Consider the following 25,743-nt stretch of genomic DNA (forward strand, 5'->3'; position numbering starts at 1 on the left):
TCTCATTTTCTAAATCTACAAAGAAAATATTCATTTTACTTTTTCATTTAAAATTATGAAAAACATTAAACAGACTATCATTTAGACGGTGATAGTCTTTAGACTATCACTTCACACTATCATTTAGAGGAAGTCCAGACTTCATTTGAAAGGGGGTTGACCTACTAAATAAGCAGAGAGTCAGGTAAAATACTCACCTCCATTATTGGCACATAGTCAATGTTTGATTTCCCATGCCCTGAATCCTTAAGAAACTACTATTTAGGAACCTGGGAACAAAAACCACTTTTCATAACCACATCAAATGCTGCTAATTTATTCTTTTTGTTAGATTCACTAATTTTTAACATTAAAAATGACTTGTATTCTTCACAAATTAAAACATTAGCTCGCAAATGAAAATATGCTCCAGACATCTACAGGCATCTCTTTTTCTTTATACTCCAAATACATAAAGCAAAAAATTCTTTTAAAAACGGAAAATATAATCTCATACCACCCCCTACTTCCTCTGTGTCTCTGGATCCCTGGTAAAACAGCTGGCAGCCCTTTCTGTTTCCTTAGCAACTACGTCATCATTCAGTTGGCCTGACAACACTTTGGTATAAAAAAAAAAAAAGCACAGACAGCAAATGTTTGGAATTTTCATTTCTGAGCATCCATCCTCTCCTATGTGCTTTTGCATTTTATAAATTTTGCAATAAAAAAACCTATAGAGTCCTTATTAGCCAGACGCAACATGTCTTCTCTTCTGGCCTCTCTGAGAGAGTCCATGTCAGTGTCCGGTAATGGCACAGCCGATGGATCAAATCGCTGCAGCTGTTTCAATTGTTCACATGAGAGACCAGCTCCCCTCATTCCTTCTCCTCCAATGTGCGGTTCCTGTTTGGAGAAAGTGAATCAATATGGATGAACATCCCATAATTAGCAAGTATGCCTGCTACTATTTAAGTTAAAAGACAAATTGGGCTGTAACGACTACATCTTCCAAAAATAGCAAAATGAGTAAATGCGTTTCATTTTGGTGGAAAATACGTGCTGCTTTCCAGACAGTAAAGTGGGAAAGCAATACTATGCGTCACCTGATGAACAAATACCTATGATTACATGCTTATCAGGCACTGTGACATTACTAAAGGCCTGAGCTTCTTAGCTGGAAACAAGTAGACTCAAATTGCAGGTCTATCACATTTTAGCTGTATGACTTTAGGTAACATTAACCACATTTCCTCATCTATTAAACAAGGCTTAAGCAAAGAAGGTGGTATCACACCTGGCACATAGCAGGGACTCAGTAAATGGAACATTATTATCAATAAAGCAGAAGAGGCCAGGCACAGGGGCTCACACTTATAATCCCAGCACTTAGGGAGGCCGAGGCGGGCTGATCACCTGAAGTCAGGAGTTTGAGGCCAGCCTGGCCAACAAGGTGACGCCCTGTCTCTACCAAAAATACAAAAAACTAGCCAGGTGTGGTGGTGCACGCCTGTAATCCCAGTTACTCGGGAGGCTGAGGCACGAGAATTGCTTGAACCCGAGAGACAGAGGTGGCAGTGAGCCAAGATCATGCCTGGGCGATCCAGCCTGGGCGACAGAGTGACACTCCATCTCAAAAAATAAAAAATGAAAGAAAAGAAAATAAAAGAGAAGGAAGGGAGCAGGGAGGGGGAAGGGAAGAAGAAAAAAAAAAGAAAGCAACAGAAAAAACTCAGCTTTATTTAACATTTTCCAAAACTGAAAGGTGGTCTTCAGGCATCTAAGGTACCTCTCTCTGACCCATACCAGGTGGGTGAGAAAAGTTTCTAGAAAAACAAACATTAGAAAGGGATACATAATTTAAGGCTGTATCAATTAGTTTAGAGGAATCATAAGGCCTTGAGTGATACTTGCAAACTACTATAGATCTTGAAGAAGATCTATAATCCTAAGTCACCATCACAGACAATCATTTGCATGTTAATGAAGATAGGTTTTTAGATACATACTTAAGAAAACAGATCGTTTATTATCCCATGGAGGTCAGGGGAAAACTTCCCATCTCTTTTAGGTATATATTTTGAGTGTGTATGTTTCCAAGTGAATTCTGAAGTCTTCCTTTCATCTACAATGTAATTACCTTAATTTATGAGTCTAGAAACCATCTCTGAATTATCTGTATTTATGTATTCCCATTACCTACTTCTGTATAGAAAGGTACTAAAGTTAGATGCTCAATGTATCTGAATGTATGTGAGCATTATTACAGATTTAAACTTAATCTCAAATATCCTGGGCTAAAAACTGAATCAAAAATACATTTCTAATAAAGACCATAACAGAAAGAGTTGTGTTAGGTAAAAGAAAGTATAAGAAAGCTTTTTAAATATTATACATTGTATATAATAAGCGATAATCCAGAAGCATGTTTTTCCCTTTCGGCTGGTCTTCTGATATCCCACAGTTATTAAAGCTCATTTGAGCTTTGATGTGACATGAGAGAAAATGCTCAACATTTTCCACATCAGAAAAATACGGCACTGGGAAAGAAGAAAAAAGTCTTTTTAGAAAAAAGGTGCCGAGTAACATGAATAGCTACAAGTGGAATAAACACATAACAAAAATACTCCCAAGCTCTGTGCCATTTTAACACAATGGCAAGGAACAAAGATGAGAAAAAACTTTGTCAGGACATGCAAATTATGGGCAGTCTAAAATGGATCTAATTAGGTAAGCATTCTTGTTTATCACAGTGTTCACTTTGGAAGTTTTACTTTTTTCTTCGTTAACACCCTGTGTTTACCACAGTGCTTCAGTTTCTGTGATTTATCTTATTACACAGAGAAAAATGAAATTAGTCCTACCTGGGGCTGAAGCTGAAGGCAAGGAAATTTTGTCAGGGCCCAGGCAACTTGTTCTTCATTTTCGGCCAGCGTTATAGTGCATGTGCTATAAACCAGCACACCCTCTGGCTTCAGCAGCTGAACTGCCTAAAGAAAACTGTGATCAGACCACACACAGCACAAAACCAAATAAACATCTGCATGAATTTCATAGCATAAGGTGTAATATCTTTCAAATGTTTGGGATAAATAAAATGATGTTCTATGTGACAAGGATTCCTTCTGTAATTAGAGTATGCAAGAGCAATACTTGCAGACTAGACTAGGTGCATTTCATCATCTTGGAACTGTCATACTCCATATGGACCAAGACTTCCCCAAACACAATCATTCACCTTCATGCCTTCCGATACCATTTTTTATGCTGAAAACTCACAAATTTACATTTTTAGGCCAGACCTCCTTGTTAAATTCCCTACTTAAACATTCAGTTGGCTTCTTAACATTTCTTTTTCATTCTTATTTTTCTAAATAGAGATGACGTCTCACTGTTGCCCAGGCTTGTCTTAAACTCCTGGGCTCAAGCAATCCTCCCACCTTGGCCTCCCAAAGCGCTGGGATTGCAGGTATGAGCCATAGGTCTGGCCCTTCTCAACATTTCTATAATCCTATCAAACTTGACATGTGCCAAAATGAACTCCTCCTTTCCCTCTGAAACCTACTGCAGGAGTCTTCCTATCTTTCCAGAATCTCACGTGCCAAACCTCAGATGATCGTTTATGCCTCTTTTTCTGACTCCCCCAACCATCAGCAAGTCCTATTGGCTCTACCTTCAAATTCTAGCCAGAATTTGGCCACTTCTCTCCACTTCCACTGCTATCATTGTGGTCCAAGCCTCTTTATCTTTTGCCTGGATTATTGCAACTGCCTCAACTTCATCAGCTTGCTTTATTCCCTGCCCTCCTGCAATCTAGTCTCAGTACAGCAGACAAAGCAGTCCTTTTAAGCTTGTCCCTTCTCAGCCCCAAGCCCCTCACATGTCCTCCATGATCACTTAGAGTCAAAGACAAAGTCCTTACAGAGGCCTTTGAGGCCAGACATAAACAAGTCTCCTGTTGCCTCTCTGGTCCTCCTCTTGTACACCTCTTACCCTGGCCCGTTCTACTTTGGCAACACTGACCTTCTGCTGTTTCTGGAACACACAAGGCACAGTGGCACCTCAGAATCTTTGCAGCAGTTGGGAAAGCTCTCTTAATTCTCTGCACTGCTTTCTCCTTATCTTTGCATGTATGTCACGTTCCCAGGCACTCTGTAAATTTTCAACTATTCCAATCCAACACTCCTATCCCCAGTTCCTTTGGCTTGCTCCATAGGCCATTGCATTATTGCCTTCTAATATACTAAAAAACTCATTTATTTCCTCTCCTAGTTAGAACAGAAACCTCGTGAATAAGGGCATGGAATGTTGTCTACTTTCTCAATACTGTACCTTCAATGTCTAGAATAGCGTCTTACACACAGTAGGTGCTCTATGAGTATTTGTTGAATAGATGAATCAGGAGATAAGGTGCTATGCTAAAATAGATTTGTCTCAAATACCTAAAGTTCAACTTTTCAAGCTCCTGATTTTTAAAATTTTAAAGGAAATCTTTAAAAATAGAGTGTACACACTTGTGCTTTTTAAATCAGAGTATGCTGATCAAAATTTAAACTTTGTTACTATGTGCCAGTTACTGTGTTAAACACTGTACATGAATTTTTCTCAACAAATCCTTATAACAACCACAAAGTAAGATGACTATCACCAAAGATGTATTCCTAGTAGGTAGAGCTGTTATCCCTACTACTCAGATATAGAAAGCAATGTACATAAAGTCACTTAGGAGGAGGAGCCATGGCTCAAGTCAACATGTGTCTGACTCTAACATCCACATTCTCGATTTCTCTCCAGGCCAAATGGCACACCTGCTATATTCTCAAGTTCTCTCTCATATACTGTCAGCTTTTCCTTCTCATTGAGATCATTCGTCTACTCCTAGTAGCCTTTTAAAATACTATTTTTGCTATGACCTACAAAGAACAGAAATCCAAGTCCTTTACAGAAGTATCCTAATTTTATTCTCAAGTCAAAGTGGGTTTCAGCTATAAGTAAAGCTTCCTTTTTGCTGCTTGCTGTTTTAATTCTGAGGATGAGTTCTTTGAAGACTTCACAGAAAAAGAGGAAGTCAAATAATCCACAACCAGTGCTACCTTTGTGTATGAAAGGAAACACCAAGAGAGTTGAATCGGAATGTACTCAAAGACAGCTTTAGAGACTAAATCATTACAGAACATCCATTGTTGCTCTAGCCTTGTATTTTGGAGGGCTGGGATGAAATAATGAATTCATCTATGATCAAACACTGTCTATACACTCTGAAATCCACTGAGTCATTTTTGCAAGACTAGGAGAAATCCTCAAATGTTCTATCTGGGCTTCTTCTGAAAGTACTAGAGACAAGTTAAATGTGTACAGTTTTTATGGTTCTCCTATATCCTACACTGGCCACTGTCTCTTCCTGTTTTTATCAATGAGTTTTGCTTCCTATTGGAACTTCTTCTTCTAAAGAAGACCCCAAAATCTACTTTTTTTCTTTCTTTCTTTTTTTTTTTTTTTTTTTTTTGAGACAGTCTTGCTCTGTTGCCCAGGCTGGAGTGCAGTGACGTGACCTCAGCTCACTGCAACCTTCGCCTCCTGGGTTCAAGCAATTCTCCTGCCTCAGCCTCCTGAGTAGCTGGGACTATAGGTGCACATCACCACGCCCGGCTAACTTTTTGTATTTTCAGTAGAGACGGGGTTTTGCCATGTTGGCCAGGCTGGTGTCGAACTCCCGACCTGAGGTGATTAGCCCACCTCGGCCTCCCAAAGTGCTGGGATTATAGGTGTGAGCCACCATACCCAAGCAAGAACTCTATTTTTTTAAAAAAGAGTAATTTAGTTTATATCTATTTCTTTACATCAATTAGTAACTACAAGTTAACAATTCAGTGACTTTTCAGATAGAGCAGAATATTTGAAATTTATTAAATATGTGACGAAATTCTACTATTGCCTGTATATCTTAAAGGTGAATCAACTTAAAGGAAAACTTCTATATTTAAAACTAGGTCCTCTCAGTTGTATTTGTGTGTATGTGTGTATAGTAAAATATAAATAACATAAAATTTACCATTTTAGTCATTTTAAGTCAATAATGACCTTCAGTACAGTCACATTGTTGGGGCAACAATCACCACCATCCATCTCCAGAACTTTTTCATTGTCCCAAACTGCAAGTCTATATGCATTAAACAATAGCTCCTCAATCTCCAGCCCCACAATGCCTGGTAATATCTATTCTTCCTCCTGTCTCTATGAATTTCCCAGCTACTCATATAAGCAAAATATTACAGCATTTTTCCTTTTGTGTCTGGTTCATATTACTGAGCATAATGTTTTCCAGGTTCACCCATGTTGTGCATGTATCAGAATCTCACTTCCTTTGAAGGCTGAATAATGTTCCATGTATGGATATAGCACATTCTGTTATCCATGTATCTGTCAACAGACTCTTGGGTTGTTCCCACCTTTTGGCTATTGTAATGAATGCTGCTATGGAGATTGCTCTCAGTGGTTTAAACACCAAAGTAGCAAAAGTTAACTTTCTTTCACAACAACAGACCACCACATACTGCAGTGAAGAGTTTTCGCTGTAATGGCTGATATGATGCCAATTCCTTCAAAGACCAAGTACAGGCCATATTTGGTCTCTGTCCCATTCCACTACAGGGTGCATCCAGAAGAATTCGGTCAAAGGATTCTGGTAGAAATGGAGGTTCCCCTATAAAGAGAATTATAAACATGTTTACTATCTGCCATATAGGTTTAAACTAGAAAACTCCTGAGATGATCAGGAATTTAAAATCATAATCTAGAATCAAAAATAAAACAATTTCTCCCTTCAATCAAGCAGCTGGTTAAACTAATTTTGACTTATACCTAATATAGATTTGATGTGGTAAAAAGATTAAAAATGTAGTAATAGTTGAAATTTATTCTGTTGATACAGTACAAACCAAGGCCTAATCACACAAGACCTTGTACCCCAAACTTCAGAAGCCACAATTTATCAAAGCTAGGACTTGGAATTAATTCTAGTTGTTCTGGAAACTGATACTTCTCTTGGTAATTTCTACTGAAGACAGCCCCCGAAAAAATGCCTGTTCAATCATTGTGAAACATGCTGATTCTGGTGTTCCTGAGTCTCCTTGTTTCTGTGGCCATCAGAAGGGCTATGGTCTAGAATAGGTAGAATGAGTCAGTACCACCCCTAGATTCAATCTTCCACGAAGGTTTCCTTTGCATTCACTTGAATAATTTTCCCTAACTTCTGACCTATTTAATGTTATTGGAGGAAGGTATGAAATCAAGTGGTCTGTTTATATATTTAGGCTGTCTACCTGCAAGCAAGATTTCCATTCCATTCAATTCCATTTCCCATTCCATTCTGCATTCCATTCCCCATTCCATTCCATTCTCCATTCCATTCCATTGTCCATTCCATTCTGCATTCCATTCCATTCTGCATTCCATTCCATTCTGCATTCCATTCCATTCTGCATTCCATTCCATTCTCCAATCAATTTCATTCGCCATTCCATTCCATTCTCCAATCCACTCCATTCTCCAATCAATTCCATTCTCCATTCCATTCAATTCTCTATTCCAATCCATTCCATTCCACTCCACATTCCATTCCATTCCATTCCCCATTCCATTTCATTGCATTCCATTCCCCATTTCATTCCATTCTCCATTTCATCTAAATTCCACTCTCCATTCCATATCATTCCCTATTCCATTCCCCATTCCTTCCATTCCCCATTCCATTCCATTCTCCACTCCATCTCCATTCCATTCAATTCTCCACTCCATCTCCATTCCATTCCATTCTCTATTCCATTCCATTCTATTCCCCATTGAATTCGATTCTCCATTCAATTCCATTCCATTCTCCATTCCATCTCCATTCCATCTCTATTCCATTCCATTCCATTCCATTCTCCATTGCATTTCATTCCATTCCATTCTCCATTCCATTCTCCATTCGACTCCATTCTCCATCCCATTCCATTCTTCATTACATTCCATTCTACACACCATTCCATTCTCAATTCACTATTCCATACCATTCCATTCTCCAATCTATTCTCCCTTCCATTCCATTCTCCATTCCAATCCTTTCTCCATTCCGTTTCACTACACTCAACTGTCCATTCCATTCTCCATTCCATTCCATTCTCCTTTCCATTCCATCCTCTATTTGATTTCCCAGTCCATTCCATTTTCCATTCCATTTCATTCCATTCTCTATTCCATTCCATTAAATTCCATTCCATTCTCCATTCCATTCTCCAATCCATTTCCTTCTCCATTCCATTCCCTTTTCCATTCCATTCCATTTCCCAGTCCATTCTCCATTCCATTCCAGTCCATTCTCCATTCCATTCCATTATCCATTCCATTCTGTTCAATTCTCCATTCCATTCCATTCTCCATTCCCTTCCACTGCCTTCTCCATTCCATTCCATTCTCCATTCCATTCCATTCTCCATACCATTCCATTCTCTATTCCATTCCATTCCATTTTCTATTCCATTCCATCCTCCATTCCATTACATTCTCCATTCCATTCCACTCCCCATTCCACTGCATTCTCCATAACATTCTCCATAACATTCTCCATACCATTCTCCATTCCATTCCATTCCATTCCATTCTCCATTACATTACATTCACCACTGCATGCCATTCTATTCCATTCTCCATTCCATTCTTCATTTCCTTCTCCTTTTCATTCCATTCCATTCTCCATTCCATTCCATCTCATCTTCCATTCGATACCATTCCATTCTCCATTTCATTCTCCACTCCATTCCATTCCATTCCATTCTCCTTTACTTTCCATTCTCTATTCCATTCCATTCTTCACTCCATTCCATTTTCGATTCCTTTCCATTCTCCACTCTGTTCCATTCCATTCTCCACTCCATTCCATTCCCTCTTCCATTCCATTCTCCATTCCACTCCAATCCATTCTCCATTCCATTTTCCATTCTACTCCAGTCCATTGTCCATTCCATTCCATTGTCCATTCCAGTCTCCATTTCATTCCATTCCATTCTTGATTCCATTCCATTTCTTCCATTCTCCATTCCTTTCCATTCTCCATTACATTCTCTATTACATTCCATCCCATTTCCCAGTCCATTCTCCATTACATTGCATTCCATTTTCCATTCCATACTATTCCATTCTCCATTCAATTCCATTTCATTCTCCATTCTAATCCTTTCCATCCACTCTCCATTTCATTCCATTCTCTATTCCGTTCCATTCTCCATTCCATTCTCCATTTCATTCCATTCTCAATCTCATTCCAATCCATTCTTCATTCCATTTTGTTCTCCATTACATTCCACTCTCCATTCCATTTTATTTTCCACTCCATTCTTCATTCAATTCCAATGCATTCCCCATTCTATTAAATTCTCAAGTCTCCATTCCACACATTCTCCTTTCCATTCCACAATCTATTCCAGTCCATTTCATTTCATTCTCCATTCCATTCCATTCTATTCCATTCCATACCATTCCATGCTCCATTCCATTCCATCCCATTCTCCATTCCATTCAACACCATCCTCCATGCCATTACATTCTCCATTCCATTCTGCATTACATGACATTACATTCTCCATTCCATTCTCCATTCCACTCCATTATGCATTCCATTCTCCATTCCATATCATTCTCCATTCCATTCCATTCTCCATTCCATTCCATTCTATTCCACTATGCATTCCATTCTCCATTCCATATCATTCTCCATTCCATTCCATTCTATTCCTTTCCATATCATTCTCCGTTCCATTCCATTCTCCATTCCATTCCATTCCACTCCATTTTCCATTCCATTCTCCATTCCATACCATTCCATTCTGTTACATTCCATTCTACATTCCAATCCATTCTCCATTCCATTCCATTTCTTCCATTCTCCATCCCAATCAATTCCATTCTCCATTCCATTCCATTCTCAATTCTACTCCCTTCCATTTTCCTGTCCATTCTCCAGTTCATTCCATTCCATTCTCCATTCTATTGCAATCCATCCACTCTCCATTGCATTTGATTCCATTCCATTCTCCATTCCATTCCAATCCATTCCATTCCATTCTCCATTCTATTCTCCATTCCATTCCATTCTCCATTCCATCCTCCATTGCATTCTCTATTCCATTTCCCATTCAATTCCAATCCATTCTCCATTCCATTCCACTCTCCATTCCATTCATTCTCCATTCCATTCTTTATTTCATTCTATTCTCCATTCGATTCAATTCTCCAGTCTCTATTATATTGCATTCATCGTTTCATTCCATTCCATTCTACCATCCATTCCATACCATTCCTTTTTCCATTCCACTCCATTCTCCATTCCACTCTCAACTCCATTCGCCATTCCCTTCCATTCTCCATTTGATTCCATTCTCCATTCCATTCCCCATTCCATTTCATTTCCTGCATCCTCCATTCCCTTCCATTCTCCATTTGATTCCATTCCATTCTCCATTTGATAATCCATTTTCCAATCCATTTCCCAGTCCATTCTCCATTCCATTCCTTTCCCTCTCAATTCCATTCCATTTTCCATTCTATTCCATTCCACTCCACTTTCCATTCAATTCCATTCTCCATTCCATACCATTCCATTCTCCAATCCATTCTCCATTCCATCCCATTCTCCATTGCATTCTCCATTCAATTCAATTCCATCCTTCATTCAATTTAATTCCATTCTTCATTCCATTCCATTCTCCATCCCATTCCATTCTCCATTCCATTCCATTCTCCATTCCATTCTCCATTCTTCATTCCATTCCATTCTTCATTCCATTCCATTCAATTCTCAAGTCTCCATTTCATTCCATTCTCCATTCCATTCCATTCTCCATTCCATACGATTCCATTCTCCATTCCATTCCATTCTATCTTCCATTCCATTCCACTCCACTCTCCATTCCATTCCACTCTTCATTCCACTCTCCATTCCAATCTATTCCACTCAATTCCATTCCATTTTCCATTCCAATCTCCATTCCATTATCCATTCCATTCCATATTCCATTCCATTCTCCACTCCATTTCATTCCCCATTCCATTGTAGTCTCCATACCATTCTCCATTCCATTCTGTCCACCATTGCATTCCCTTCCATTCTCCATTCCATTTCATTCTCCATTCCATTCCATTCTCTATTCCATGTCATCCTCCATTCTATTCTTCCTTCCACTCCATCCTCCATTCCATTCTCTATTCCCTTCCATTCTCCATTCCCTTCCATTCTCCATTTCATTCCATTTTCCATTTCATTCCATTCTTCATTCAGTTCTCCTTTCCACTGCATTTTCCACTCCATTCCATAGAGAATTCAATAGACAATGGAGCAGAGTAGAATGGAATGGAATGGAACAGAATGGAATTAAATGTAAAGGCGAATGGAATGGAATAGAATGGAATGGAGTGGAGAATGGAATGGAATGGAAATGGGAATGGAATGGTGAATGGAATATAATAGACAATGGAATTGAATGGGGAATGGAATGGAAAGGGGAATCGAATGGAATCGAGAATGGTTTGGAATGGAATGGAGAATGGAATGGAATGGAGAATGGAATGGAATGGAATGGAGAATGCAATGCACAATTGAATGCGGAATGGAATGGAATGGAATGGAGAATGGAATGGAATGTAGAACTGAACGGAATAAAGGATGGAATGGAATGGATTGGAGAATGGAATGGAATGGAGAATGGAATGGAATGGAAAATGAAATGGAGACTGTAATGGAATGGAGAATGAAATGACATGGAGGAAGGAGTGGAATGGAATGCAATGGCAAATGGGATGGAATGGAATGGAGAATGGAATGCGGAATTCTCCATTCCATTCCATTCTGCATTCCATTCCATATTCCATTCCATTATTCTTTCCATTCCATTCCCCATTCTATTGCAGTCTCCATACCATTCTCCATTCCATCTCATTCTCTATTCTACTCTATTCACCACTGAATTGCATTTCATTATCTTCCATTCCAATCTCCATTCCACTTCATTCTCAATTCCATTCCATTCTCCATTTTCCATGCCATTCCATACCATTCTCCATTTCATTCGACTCCATGCTCCATTCCATTCCATACTCCATTCCATTCTGCATTCCATTCCATTCTCGATTACATTATCTATTGCATTCCATTCTTCATTTCATACCATTCTTCATTCCCTTCCATTCTCCATTCCATTCCATACCATTCTCCATTCCAGTACATTCTTCATTCCATTCTTCATTCCATTGCGTTCTCCATTCCATTCCATTCTCTGTTCCATTCCATTACATTCCATTCTCCGTTCCATTCCATTGTATTCTATTCTCCATTCCACTCCATTCTCTATTCCATTCCAATCCACTCTCCCTTCCCTTCCATTCCATTCCAATCCACTCTCCCTTACATTCCATTCTCCATTCCATTCCTCATTCCATTCTCCATTCCATTCCTCATTCCATTCCATACTCCATTCCATTCTCCATTGCTTTCCATTCTCCTTTCCATTTTCCACTCCATTCCAATCTCCATTCCATGCCATGCTCCATTCCATTACAATCCATTCAATTCTACATTTCAATCCATTGTCCATTTCATACCATTCTCCATTCATTTCATTTCATTCCCTTCTCCATTTCATTCCATTCTCCATTGAATTCCATTCCATTCTCCACTGCATTCCATTCCATTCTCCATTGCATTCCATTCCATTCTCCATTGCATTCCATTCCATTCTCGATTCATTATCTATTGCATTCCATTCTTCATTTCATACCATTCTTCATTCCCTTCCATTCTCCATTCCATTCCATACCATTCTCCATTCCATACATTCTTCATTCCATTCTTCATTCCATTGCATTCTCCATTCCATTCCATTCTCCATTCCATTATATTCCATTCTCCGTTCCATTCCATTGTATTCTATTCTCCATTCCACTCCATTCTCTATTCCATTCCAATCCACTCTCCCTTCCCTTCCATTCCATTCCAATCCACTCTCCCTTACATTCCATTCTCCATTCCATTCCTCATTCCATTCTCCATCCCATTCCATTCCTCATTCCATTCCATACTCCATTCCATTCCATTCTCCATTGCTTTCCATTCTCCTTTCCATTTTCCACTCCATTCCAATCTCCATTCCATGCCATGCTCCATTCCATTACAATCCATTCAATTCTACATTTCAATCCATTGTCCATTTCATACCATTCTCCATTCATTTCATTTCATTCCCTTCTCCCATTCTCCATTTCATTCCATTCTCCATTGAATTCCATTCCATTCTCCACTGCATTCCATTCCATTCTCCATTGCATTCCATTCCATTCTCCATTGCATTCCATTCCATTCTCCATTCCACTCTATTCTCCATTCCATTCCATTCTCCATAACATTCCATTGTCCATTCCATTCCATTCTCCGTTCCATTCCATCCTCTATTCCATTCTCCATTTCATTCCAATCCATTCTCCATTCCATTTCTCATTCCATTCCATTCTCCATTCCATACTCCATTCCATTTTCTACTCCATTCCAACCTCCATTCCATTCCATTCTCCACTCCAATCCATTCTCCGTTCCATTCCATTTCATTCCATTTTCCATTCAAATCCATTCTCCATTCCATTTCATACCATTCTCCATTCCCCTCTTCATTTCATTTCATTCCATTCTCCACTGCATTCCATTCTATTCTCTATTATGTTCTCCATTCCACTCGATTCTCCATTCCATTCCATTCCATTCTCCATAACATTCCATACTCCTTTCCATTCCATTCCATTCTCCATTCCATTCTATTCTCCGTTTCATTCCATTCCATTCTCTGTTCCATTCCATTCTATTCTATTCTCCATTCCATTCCATTCTCTTTTCCATTCTCCATTCCATTCCAATCCATTCTCCATTTTCCATTCTATACTCCATTTCATTTTCCATTCCATTTTCCACTCCATTCCATTCCATTCTCCATTCCAATCCATTCTCCGTTCCATTCCATTCCATTCCATTCTCCATTCAAATCCATTCTCCATTCCATTTCATACCATTCTCCATTCCACTTTTCATGTCATTTCATTCCATTCTCCATTGCATTCCATTCTATTCTCTATTCCGTTCTCCATTCCACTCGATTCTCCATTCCATTCCATTCTCCATAACATTCCATACTCTTTTCCATTCCATTCCGTTCTCCATTCCATTCTATTCTCCGTTCCATTCCATTCCATTCCATTCTCTGTTCTATTCCATTCTATTCCATTCTATTCCATTCTATTCTATTCCATTCTATTCTATTCTATTCCATTCTATTCCATTCTATTCCATTCTATTCTATTCTATTCTATTCTATTCTCCATTCCATTCCATTCTCTTTTCCATTCTCCATTCCATTCCAATACATTCTCCATTCTCCATTCCATTCCATACTCCAATCCATTTTCCATTCCATTTTCTACTCCATTCCAATCTCCATTCCATTCCATTTCTCCATTCCATTCTCATTCCATTCCATTCCATTCCATTCCATTCTCCATTCCAATCCATTCTCCATTCCAATTCATACCACTCTCCATTCCACTCTTCATTTCATTTCATTCCATTCTCCATTGCATTCCATTCCATTCTCCTTTCCATTCCATTCTCCATTCCATTCCCTTCTCCTTTTCATTCCATTCTCCATTCCATTCCCTTCTCCTTTCCATTCCATTCCTTCTCCATTCTATTCCCTTCTCCTTTCCATTCCATTCCTTCTCCATTCTATTCCCTTCTCCTTTCCATTCCATTCCTTCTCCATTCTATTCCCTTCTCCTTTCCATTCCATTCCATTCTTCACTCCATTCCATGCTTCATTATTTCAATTCCTGTACCATCCTCCATTCCATTCCATTCTCCATTTCATTCCATTCCATTCTATTCACCATTGCATTCCATTCAATTCCATTCCATTCAATTCTCCATTTCATTCTCCATTTTACTTCATTCTCCATTCCATCCATTCCATTCCATTTGCCGTTCTCCATTCCATTCTCCTATCCTTTCTCCATTCAATTCCATTCCATTTCCATCCTCCATTCTATTCCATTCCATTCTCCCTTCCATTCCATTCTATTCACTACTGCATTCCATTCCATTCTCCAATCCATTCCATTCTCCATTCCATTTTGATTCCATTCCATTCTCCATTCAGTCCCATATTCTATTCCTTTCTCCATTCCATTCTCCATACCATCCTCCAATCCATAACATTCTCCATTTTATTGCATTCCATGCTCCATTCCATTCCATTCTTCATTACATTACATTCCATTCCACATTATATTCCATTCTCCATTTAATTTTTCATCCTATTCCATTCTCCATTCCATACCATTTTCCATTCCATTCCTTTCCATTCTCCATTCAATTTCCTTTCATTCTCCATTCTGTTCCATACCATTCTCCATTCCAATTCATTCTCCATTCTATTCCATTCGCCATTCCCTTCCATTCTCCATTCCATTCCATTCTTCATTCCATTCCCTTTCATTCCATACCATTCTCCATTCCATTCCATTCTTCATTCCATTCCCTTTCATTCCATACCATTCTCCATTCCATTCCACTCTCCATTTCATTCCACTCTTCATTCCAGTTCAACCTCCATTCCATTTCATTCCATTCTCCATTCCATTCCATTCCACTCCATTCTCCATTCTGTTCCCTATTCCAGTCCATTCTCCAATCCATTCCAACCCATTCTCCATTCCATTCCATTCAATTCCCCCATTCCATTCTCTATTCCATTCCATTCTCCATTCCCTTCTATTCCATTCTGCATTCCATTGCCTTCCATTCTCAATTCCATTCCATTCTCCAATCCATTCCATTCTCCATTCCATTTCATTCTCCATTCCATTCTACATTCCATACCATTCTCCATTCCATTCTCGATTCCATTCCATTCTCCCATTCCATACCATTCTGCATTTCATTCACCATTTCATTCAATTCTCCATTCCATACCATTCTTCATTCCATTCTCCATTCCTTTCTATACACCATTCCATTCCATTCTCCATTCCAGTTCAATCTCCATTGCACTCCATTCTCCATTCCATTTATTTCACTCCATTCTCCGTTCCATTCCACTCCATTCTATTCTCCATTCAATTCCATTCTTCATTCCATTCTAATCCATTCTCCATTCTATTCCATTCTCCATTCCATTTCATTATCCATTCCTCATTCCATTCCGTTCTCCACTTCATTTCATTCGCCATCTGTTACATTCTCCATCCCACTGCATTCCATTCTCCATTCCATTTTCCACTACATTTCATTCCATTCTCCATTCTTCATTCAATTCCATTCTCCCTTCCATTCCACTACAATCCATTCTATTCTCTATCCATTCATACCCTTCTCCATTCCACGCTCCATTTCATTCCATTCTATTCTCCTTTTCACTCCATTCTCCACTCCATTCCATTCTCTACTCCATTCTCTATTCCATTCAACATTCCATTTTCCATTCCATTCCATTCTCCATTCCATTTCATTCCACTTTCCATTCCAGTCAATTCCATTCTCTATTCCATTCCATTCTATTCTCCATTCCATCCCATTCTCCATTCCATTCTATTCTCCGTTGCATTTTCCATTCCATTCCATTCTCCATTCCATTCCATATTCCATTTCTTTCTCAATTCCATTCCATTACCCATTCCATTCAATTCGCCATACCATCCTCCATTCCATTCCATTCCCCACTCAATTGCATTCTCCATACCATCCTCCATTCCATTCTATTCACCACTGCATTCCATTCCTTTCCATTCCATTCTCCATTCCATTACTGATTCCATTCCATTCTCCATTTTGCATTCCATTCCATACCAGTCTCCATTCCATTCTCCATTTCATTGCACTCCATGCTTCATTCCACTCCATTCTGCATTCCATCCCACTCTCCATTCCACTCCACACCATTCTCCATTCCATTCCATTCTCCATTCCATTCTGTTCTCCATTCCATTCCATTTTCCATTGCATTCCATTCTCCATTCCATTCCATTCCATTTCCCCATACCATTCTCTATTCCATTTCATTGTGTATTCCATTCTATTCTCCATTCCATTCCATTTTTATTTCCATTCCATTCTTTATTCCATTCTTCGTTCCATTCCATTCCGCATTCCACTCCATTCTCCATTCCATTCTCCATTGCACTCTGCATTCCATTCCATTATCTGCTCCATTCCATTCTGCATTCCATTCCATTCCATTCTCCATACCATCCTTAATTCCATTCCATTCCATTCTCCACTCCATTCTATTCACCACTGCATTCCATTCCATTCTCCATTCCATTTCATACTTTATTCCTTTCTCCATTGTATTCGATTCCCCATTCCATTCCATTCTCCATACCATTCTCCATTCCATTACATTGTATTCCATTCTCCATTCCATTCTATTCACCATTGCATTCCATTCCATTCTCCATTCATTCCCCATTCCATTCCATTCTCCACTCCATTCTATTCACCACTGCATTCCATTTTCCATTCCATTCCATTCTCCATTAGATTCCATTCCATTCTCCATTTTCTGTTCCATACCATTCCACTCTCTATCATTGCATTCCATGCTCCATTCCATTCTCCATTCCATTCACCACTTCATTCCATTCGATTCTCCATTCTTTTCTCTTCCATTCTCCATTCCATTCCATACCATTCTCCATTCCATTCCATTCCATTCTCCATTCTATTCCCTTCTATTCTCCATTCCATTCCATTCTCCATTTCATTCCACTCTCCATTCCAGTTCTATCTCCATTCCATTCCAGTCTCTATTCCATTCCATTCCAAAGCATTCTCCAATCCATTTTCCATTGCATTCCTTTCCCCTTTCCATTCCATTCCCCATTCAATTCCCCATTCCACTCCATTCCCCATTCCATCTTCCACTGCATTCCATTCTCCATTCCGTCTCCATTCCATTGTCCATTCTATTCTCTATTCCATTTTCCATTCCATCTCCATTCCATTGTCCATTCTATTCTCCATTCCATTCTATTTCCATTCCATCTGCATTCCATTCTCCATTCCAGTCCATTCTCTATTGCATTCCATTCCATTCTATTCCATTCTCCATTCCATTCCATTCCATTCTCCATTCGATTTCTCATTATCCATTCCATTGCATTCTGTTCCATATTCCATTCCGTTCTCGATTCCTTTATCAATTCCATTCCATTCTCCAATCCATACCATTCTGCATTCCACTCTCCATGCCATTCTCTATTGCATTCCATACCATTCACCACTCCATTCCAGTTCATTCTCCATTGCATTCAATTCTCCATTCCATTCTTCATTCCATTCCATTCTCTATTCCAGTCTCCATTCCATTCCATTCTCTGTTCCATTCCCTTCTATTCTATATTCCCCATTTCATTCCATTCCATTCTCCATTTCTTTCCAATCCATTCTCCATTCCATTCCAAATTCTATTCCGTTACATTCTCCATTCCATTCTATTCTCCATTCTCTGTTCCATTCCCTTCCATTGTATTCTCCATTCCATTCCATTTCATTATCCACTTTCCGTTCCATTCCATACCATTCTCCATTCCATTCGCCATTTTATTCCATTCCATTCTCCATTCCATTTGATGCTCCATTCCATTCCATTATCCATTCCATTCAATTCTCCCTTCCATACCATTTTCCATTCCATTCCTTTCTATTCTGCATGCCATTCCATACCCTTCTTCATTCCATTCTATTCTACATTCCATTCTCCATTCCATTCAATTCTCCACTCCATTCTATTCACCACCGCATTCCATTCCATTCCATTGTTCATTCCACTCCATTTCGATTCCATTCCATATTCTATTGCTTTCTCCATTCCATTCCATTCTCCACACCATCCTCCATTCTGTTACATTCCATTCTCCATTCCATTCTATTCACCACTGCATTCCATTCCATTCTCCATTCCATTCCATTCTCCATTCCACTCTCCACTCCATTCCATTCTCCATTCCAGTTCATTCTCCATTCCATTCTGCATTGCATTCCATTCTCCATTCCATCCCATTCTCCCTTCCATTCAATTCTGTTCTCCATTCCATTCCCTTCCATTCTCTATTCCATTGCGTACCATTCCCCAGTCCATTCCATTCCCCACCTATTCTCTATTTCATTCCATTCTCCATTCTATTCTACTCCATTATCCATTCTTCATTCTGTTCCATTCCGCATTCCATTCCATTCCCTTCTGCATTCAATTCCATTCTCCATTCCATTCTATTCACCACTGCAATCCATTCCATTCTATTCTCCATTCCATTCCATTCTCCAGTCCACTCCATTCTCTGTTCCATTCCATTCCAGATTCCATTCCATTCTCTAATTCATTCCATTCCATGCTCCATTCCATTCCATTATCCATTCCATTCTATTCTCCATTCCATACCATTTTCCATTCCATTCCCTTCCATTCTATTCTATTCTCCATTCCAGTTCATTCTCCACTGCAATCCATTCTCCATTCCATTCTCCATTCCATTCCATTCCCCATTCCATTTCATTCTACTTTCCATTCCATTCCATTCTCCATTGCATTCCATTCCATCCTCCATTCCATTCCATTCTCCATTCCTTCCTCCACTGCATTCCCCATTCCATTCCATTCTCCATACCATCCTCCATTCCATTACTTTCCATTCCATTCTCCATTCCATTCTATTCACCACTGTATTCCATTCCATTCCATATTCTGTTCCGTTCTCCATTCTATTCCATTCTCCATACCATCCTCCATTCCGTTCCATAGCATTCTCCATTCCATTCTTTTCTTCAATGCATTCCATTCTCCATTCCGTTGCATTCCACATTCCATTCCATTCCATTCTCCATTCTCCATTCCATTTCATTCCACTCTCCATTCCAATCCATTCTATATTCCATTCCATTTTCCATTCCATTGCATTCTCCATACCATTCTACATTCCATTCCATTCTCCATTCCATTCCATTCCACATTCTATTCCATTCTCCATTCCATTATCCATTCTATTCCATTATCCATTCCATACCATTCTCCATTCCATTCCCTTCCATTCTCCATTCTATTCTCTTCCATTCTCCATTCTGTGCCATACCATTCTCCACTCCATTCCATTCTCCATTCCAGTTCATTCTCCATTTCATTCCACATTCCATTCCATTCTGCATTTTCCATTCCATTCCAGTCTCCATTCCATTCCCTTCCATTCTCCATTCCATTCTCTGTTCTGTGCCTTTCCACTCCCTGTTCCATCCCATTCTCCACTCCAGTTCATTCTCCATTCCATTCCATGCTTCATTCCATTCTGCATTCTCCATTCCATTCCACTCTCCATTCCAGTTCAATCTGCATTCCATTACATTTTCCATTCCATTCCACTCTCCATTCCATTTCATTCTCTATTCTCTTCCATTCTCCATTGCATTCCAATCCATTCGCTATTCCATTCCCCTCTCCATTCCATTCAATTCTCCATTCCATCTCCATTCTATTTTCCATTCCACTCCATTCTCCATTCCAATCCATTCCGTTCTTCATCCCATTCTCTATTCTATTCCATCCTCCATTCCATTCCACTCCATTGTCCATTCCATTCTCCATTCCATTCTCCATTTCATTCCATTCCTTTAGCTGTTTCATTCCATTATGCATTCCATTCCATTCCTACTGCATTCTCCACTCCATTCCATTCTCCACTCCATTCCATTCAATTCATTCTCCACACCATCCTCCATTCCATTACGTTCCATTCCATTCTATATTTCACTCCATTCCTTTCTTCATTTCATTCCATTCGGCAGTCCATTCCATTCTCCATTCCATTCCATTCTGCGTCCCATTCCATTCTCCTTTCCATTCCTTTTTATTCCATTCTCCATACCATCCTCCATTCCATTCTCCATTCCATTCTATTCACCACTGCATTCCATTCCATTCTCCATTCCATTCCATTCCACCCCATTCAACTCCATTCTTCTTTTGCATTCCATTCCACATTCTTTTCCTTTCTCCATTCCATTCATTCCACTTCCATTCCATTCCATTCTCCATTCCATTCCATTCCATCATCTACATTCCATTCCATTCCATTCCATTCCATTCCATTCTCCATTCCATTCTATTCTGCATTCCATTCCATTCTTTATTCCATTCCATTTTCCATTCCACTCCAAACCATCATCCATTCCATTCCAATCCATCGTCCATTCTGTTGCATTCCCCTTTCCATTCCATTCCCCAGTCAATTCCCCATTCCATTCCACTCCCCATTCCATTCTATTCTCCATTCCATCTCCATTCTGCTGTCCATTCCATTCCATTATCTATTGCATTCCATTTTCCATTCCTTTCCATTCTCCATTCCATTCTCCAATCCATTCCATTCTCCATTCCATCTCCATTCTGTTGTCCATTCCATTCCATTATCTATTGCATTGCATTTTCCATTCCATTCCATTCTCCATTCCATTCCACTCCATTCTTCATTCCATTCCATTCCATTCCATTCCATTCCATTCCATTCTATTCTCCATTCCATTCCATTCCATTTTCCATTCCCTTCCATTCTCCATTCCATTTTCCATTCCTTTCCAATCTCTTTCCATTCTTCCATTCTCCATTCCATTCCATTCCATTCCATACTCCATTACATCCTCCATTCGATCCTCCATTCCATTCTCTATTTCATTCCCCATTTCATTCTTTTCTCCATTTCCTTCCATTCTCTATTCCATCCATTCCATTCCCATTCCATTCCCATTCCATTCCATTCCATTCCTTTATCTATTCCATTCCATTCCATTTTTCATTCTCCATTCCATTCCATTCCATTCTTTACCCTATTCCATTCTCGATTCCATTCCATTCCATTCCATTCTATTCTCCGTTTCATTCTATTCCATTCCATCCTCCATTCCATTCTATGCCATTCCCCACTCCATTCCCTTCTCCATTCCATTCCGTTCCCATTCCATCTCTATTCCATTCCATCCTCTATTCTACTGCATTCTCCATTCCATTCCATTCTCCATTGTCCACTGTATTCCATTATCCATCCCATTCCATTCCATTCTCCATTCCATTCTGCATTCTCCATTCCATTCCATTCTCCATTTCATTCCACCTCTCCATTCTAGTTCAATCTGCATTCCATTACATTTTCCATTCCATTCCACATTCCATTTTACTCCCCATTCCATTCTATTCCATTGCATTCCAATCCATTCGCCATTCCACTCCCCTTTCCATTCCGTTACCCATCCCATTTCCCATCCCATTCCATTCCATTCTCCATTCCATTCAATTCTCCATTCCATCTCCATTCCACCATTCCATTTTTCATTCCACTCCATTCTCCATTCCAATCCATTCCATTCTCCATTCCATTCCTCATTCCAGTCTCCATTCTATTCCATTATCCTTCCATTCTCCATTACATTCCATTACATTCTCCATTCCATTCCATTCTCCACTCTATTCCATTCTCCATTCCGTTTTACATTCTCCGTTCCATTCCATTCTCTATTCTATTCCATTCTCCATTCCATTCCACTCCATTGTCCATTCCATTGTCCATTCCATTCTCCATTTCATTCCATTACTTTATCCGTTTCATTCCATTATCCATTCCATTCTCCACTCCATTCCATTCATTCTCCATACCATCCTCCATTCCATTACGTTCCATTTCATTCTATATTTCACTCCATTCCTTTCCCATTTCACTCCATTCTGCAGTCCATTTCATCCCATTCCATTCCATTCCATTCCATTCCATTCCATTCCCATTCTCCATTCCTTTCTATTCCATTCTATTCCATTCCATCCATACCATCCTCCATTCCATTCTCCATTCCATTCCATTCCATTCACCACTGCATTCCATTCCATTCTCCATTCCATTCCACACCCCATTCAACTCCATTCTCCATTGCATTCCATATTCCATTTTCCTTTCTCCATTCCATTCCATTCCATTCACTTCCATTCATTCCATTCCATTCCATTCTGCATTCCATTCTCCATTCCATTCATTCCATTCCATTCGAGTCCATTCTCCATTCCATTGCATTCTCCATTCTATTCCATTCTCCATTTTATTGCACTCTCCATTCCACTCTGCATTCCACTCTGCATTCCATTCTCCGTATCATTCCATACCATTCTCCATTCCACTGCATTCCCGTTTCCACTCCCATTCAATTCCCCATTCCATTCCATCTCCATTCCATTTCATTCTCCATTCCATTCCATCCTGCATTCCATTCCATTCTCCATTCCATTTTCCATTCCTTTCCAATCTCTTTTCCATTCCATTCCATTCCATACTCCATTACATCCTCCATTCCATTCTCCATTTCGTTCCCCGTTTCATTCTTTTCTCCATTTCCTTCCATTTTCTATTCCATTCCATTCTCCATTCCCCCTTCCATTCCATTCCCTTCTGCATTGCATTCCATTCTACTCCATTCTCTTTCCATTCTCCATTACATCCCATTTTCCATTCCATTCCATACTCCATTACATCCTCCATTCGATCCTCCATTCCATTCTCCATTCCATTCCCCATTTTCCATTCCATTCCCCATTCCATTCCCATTTCCTTCCATTCCTTCCATTCTCACCATTCCATTCCATTCCATTCCATTCTCCATTCCATTCCCATTCCCTTCCATTCCATTCCCTTCCATGCATTCCATTCCATTCTATTCTCCATTCCATTCCATTCCATTCCCCATTCCATCCATTCCATTCCATTCCATTCATATTCCATTCCATTTTTCCATTCCATTCCATCCATTCCATTTTCCATTCTTTCCATTCTCATTCCATTCCCTCCATTCCATTCCATTCCCATTCCATTTTCCATTCCATTCCATTCTATTCTCCATTCCATTCCATCCCATTCCATTCCATTCCATTCCATTCCCATTCCATTCCATTCTTCATTTCATTCCATTCTGCATTTCATTCCATTCTGCATTCCATTCCATTCCATTCCATTCTGCATTCCATTGCTTTCTCCATTCCATTTTCAATTCCATTCCCATTCCTATTCCATTCTCTATTCTCCATTCCATTCTCCATACCATCCTCCATTCCATTTCATTCTATACTCCATTCCATTCCATTCACCATTCTACATTCCATTCCAATTCCATTCCATTCATTCCATTCTCCATTCTATTCCATTTCCCCATTCCATTCCATGCTCCATACCATCCTCCATTCCACTACATTCCATTCCATTCTCCATTCCATTCCATTCTCCATTCCATTCCACTCTCCATTCCAGTTCAATCTCCATTCCATTCCATTCTCTACTGCATTCCATTCTCCATTCCATTCCATTCCATTCTCCATTCCATTTCACCTGCATTCCCATTTCCACTGCATTCCATTCCCCATTCCATTTCCATTCCCCATTCCATTCCATTCCCATTCCATTCTCTATTACATTCCATTCCATTCCCATTCCATCTCCATTCCATTCCATTCCATTCCATTCCATTCCATTCCCATTCCATTCCCATTCCATTCTCCATTGCATTCCTTTCCATGCCATTCTCCATTCGATTCCATTCTCCATTCTATCTCCATTTCATTCTCCATTCCATTGTGCATTGCATTCTCCATTCCATTCTATTCTGTTTCTCCATTTCATTCCATTCTCCATTCCATTCCATTCTTCATTCCATTCCATTCCGCATTCCATTCCATTCTCCATTCTATTCCATTCTCCTTCCATTCTCCATTCCAATCCATTCCTCATTCCATTCTGCATTCCATTCCATTCTCCATTCCATTTTCCATTCTCCACTCCATTTTCGTCTCCGTTCCATTCTCCAGGCCATTCCATTCTCCACTCCATTCCATTCTCCATTGCATTCCCCATTCCATTCCATTTTGCATTCCATTCCTTTCTCCATTCCATTCCATACTCCATTCCATTCTCCATTTCATTCCATTCCTGTCTCCATTTCCTTCCATTCTCCATTCTATTCCACTCTTCATTCCATTCCATTCTCCATTCCATTCCATTCCATTCCATCCTCCATTCTCCATTCCATTGCATTCCATTCCATTCTCCATTCCCTTCCATTCCATTGCTTTCTGGATTCCATTGTCCATTCCATTCCATTCTTTACTCCATTCCATTCCTTTCTCCATTCCATTCTCTGTTCCATTCCATCCTCCATTCCATTCTCCATTTCATTCTCCACTCCATTCCATTCTCCACTCCATTCCGTTCTCCATTCCATTCCATTCTGCATTCCATTCCATTCTCCGTTCCATTCCATTCTATTCTATTCTCCATTCCATTCCACTCTCCATTCCATTCCATTCCATTCTCTATTCCATTCCATCTTCTATTCCATTGCATTCTCCATTCCATTGTATTCTCCATTTCATTGCATTTTCCATTCCATTCATTCTGTTCCATTGCTCCATTTTCCATTCTCCATACCATTCTGTTCTCCATTCCATTCCATTCTACCTTCCTTTCCATTCCATTTCCCATTCCATTCCATTTCCAATTCCATTCCATTCTCCATTCCATCCATTGCATTTTCCCTTCCATTTCCCAGTCCATTCTCCATCCTATTTCAGTCCATTCTCCATTCCATTCTGTTTAATTCTCTATTCCATTACATTCTCCATTCCC

At 39.5% G+C, this 25,743-nt stretch overlaps 1 protein-coding gene across 5 annotated transcripts in view; it reads right to left on the reverse strand.

The window, feature by feature from the left end:
* Positions 1-300: 300 nt before the first annotated feature.
* Positions 301-25,743, reverse strand: part of NSUN6 (NOP2/Sun RNA methyltransferase 6) — a 112,512-nt gene continuing 87,069 nt past the window's right edge. For 4 of the 5 annotated variants that reach the window (XM_050804661.1, XM_050804660.1, XM_050804662.1 and 1 more), the window contains 3 exons: positions 6,531-6,679; positions 2,841-2,966; positions 301-882 (listed from right to left, as the gene is read on the reverse strand). In XM_050804661.1, the coding sequence (XP_050660618.1) occupies positions 670-882; positions 2,841-2,966; positions 6,531-6,679 (488 nt within the window). In that variant the 3' untranslated portion in view covers positions 301-669. The other variant, XM_050804663.1, reaches the window with a different exon arrangement.

This window comes from Macaca thibetana, chromosome 9, assembly GCF_024542745.1.
Source record: "Macaca thibetana thibetana isolate TM-01 chromosome 9, ASM2454274v1, whole genome shotgun sequence".
NCBI lineage: Eukaryota > Metazoa > Chordata > Mammalia > Primates > Cercopithecidae > Macaca > Macaca thibetana.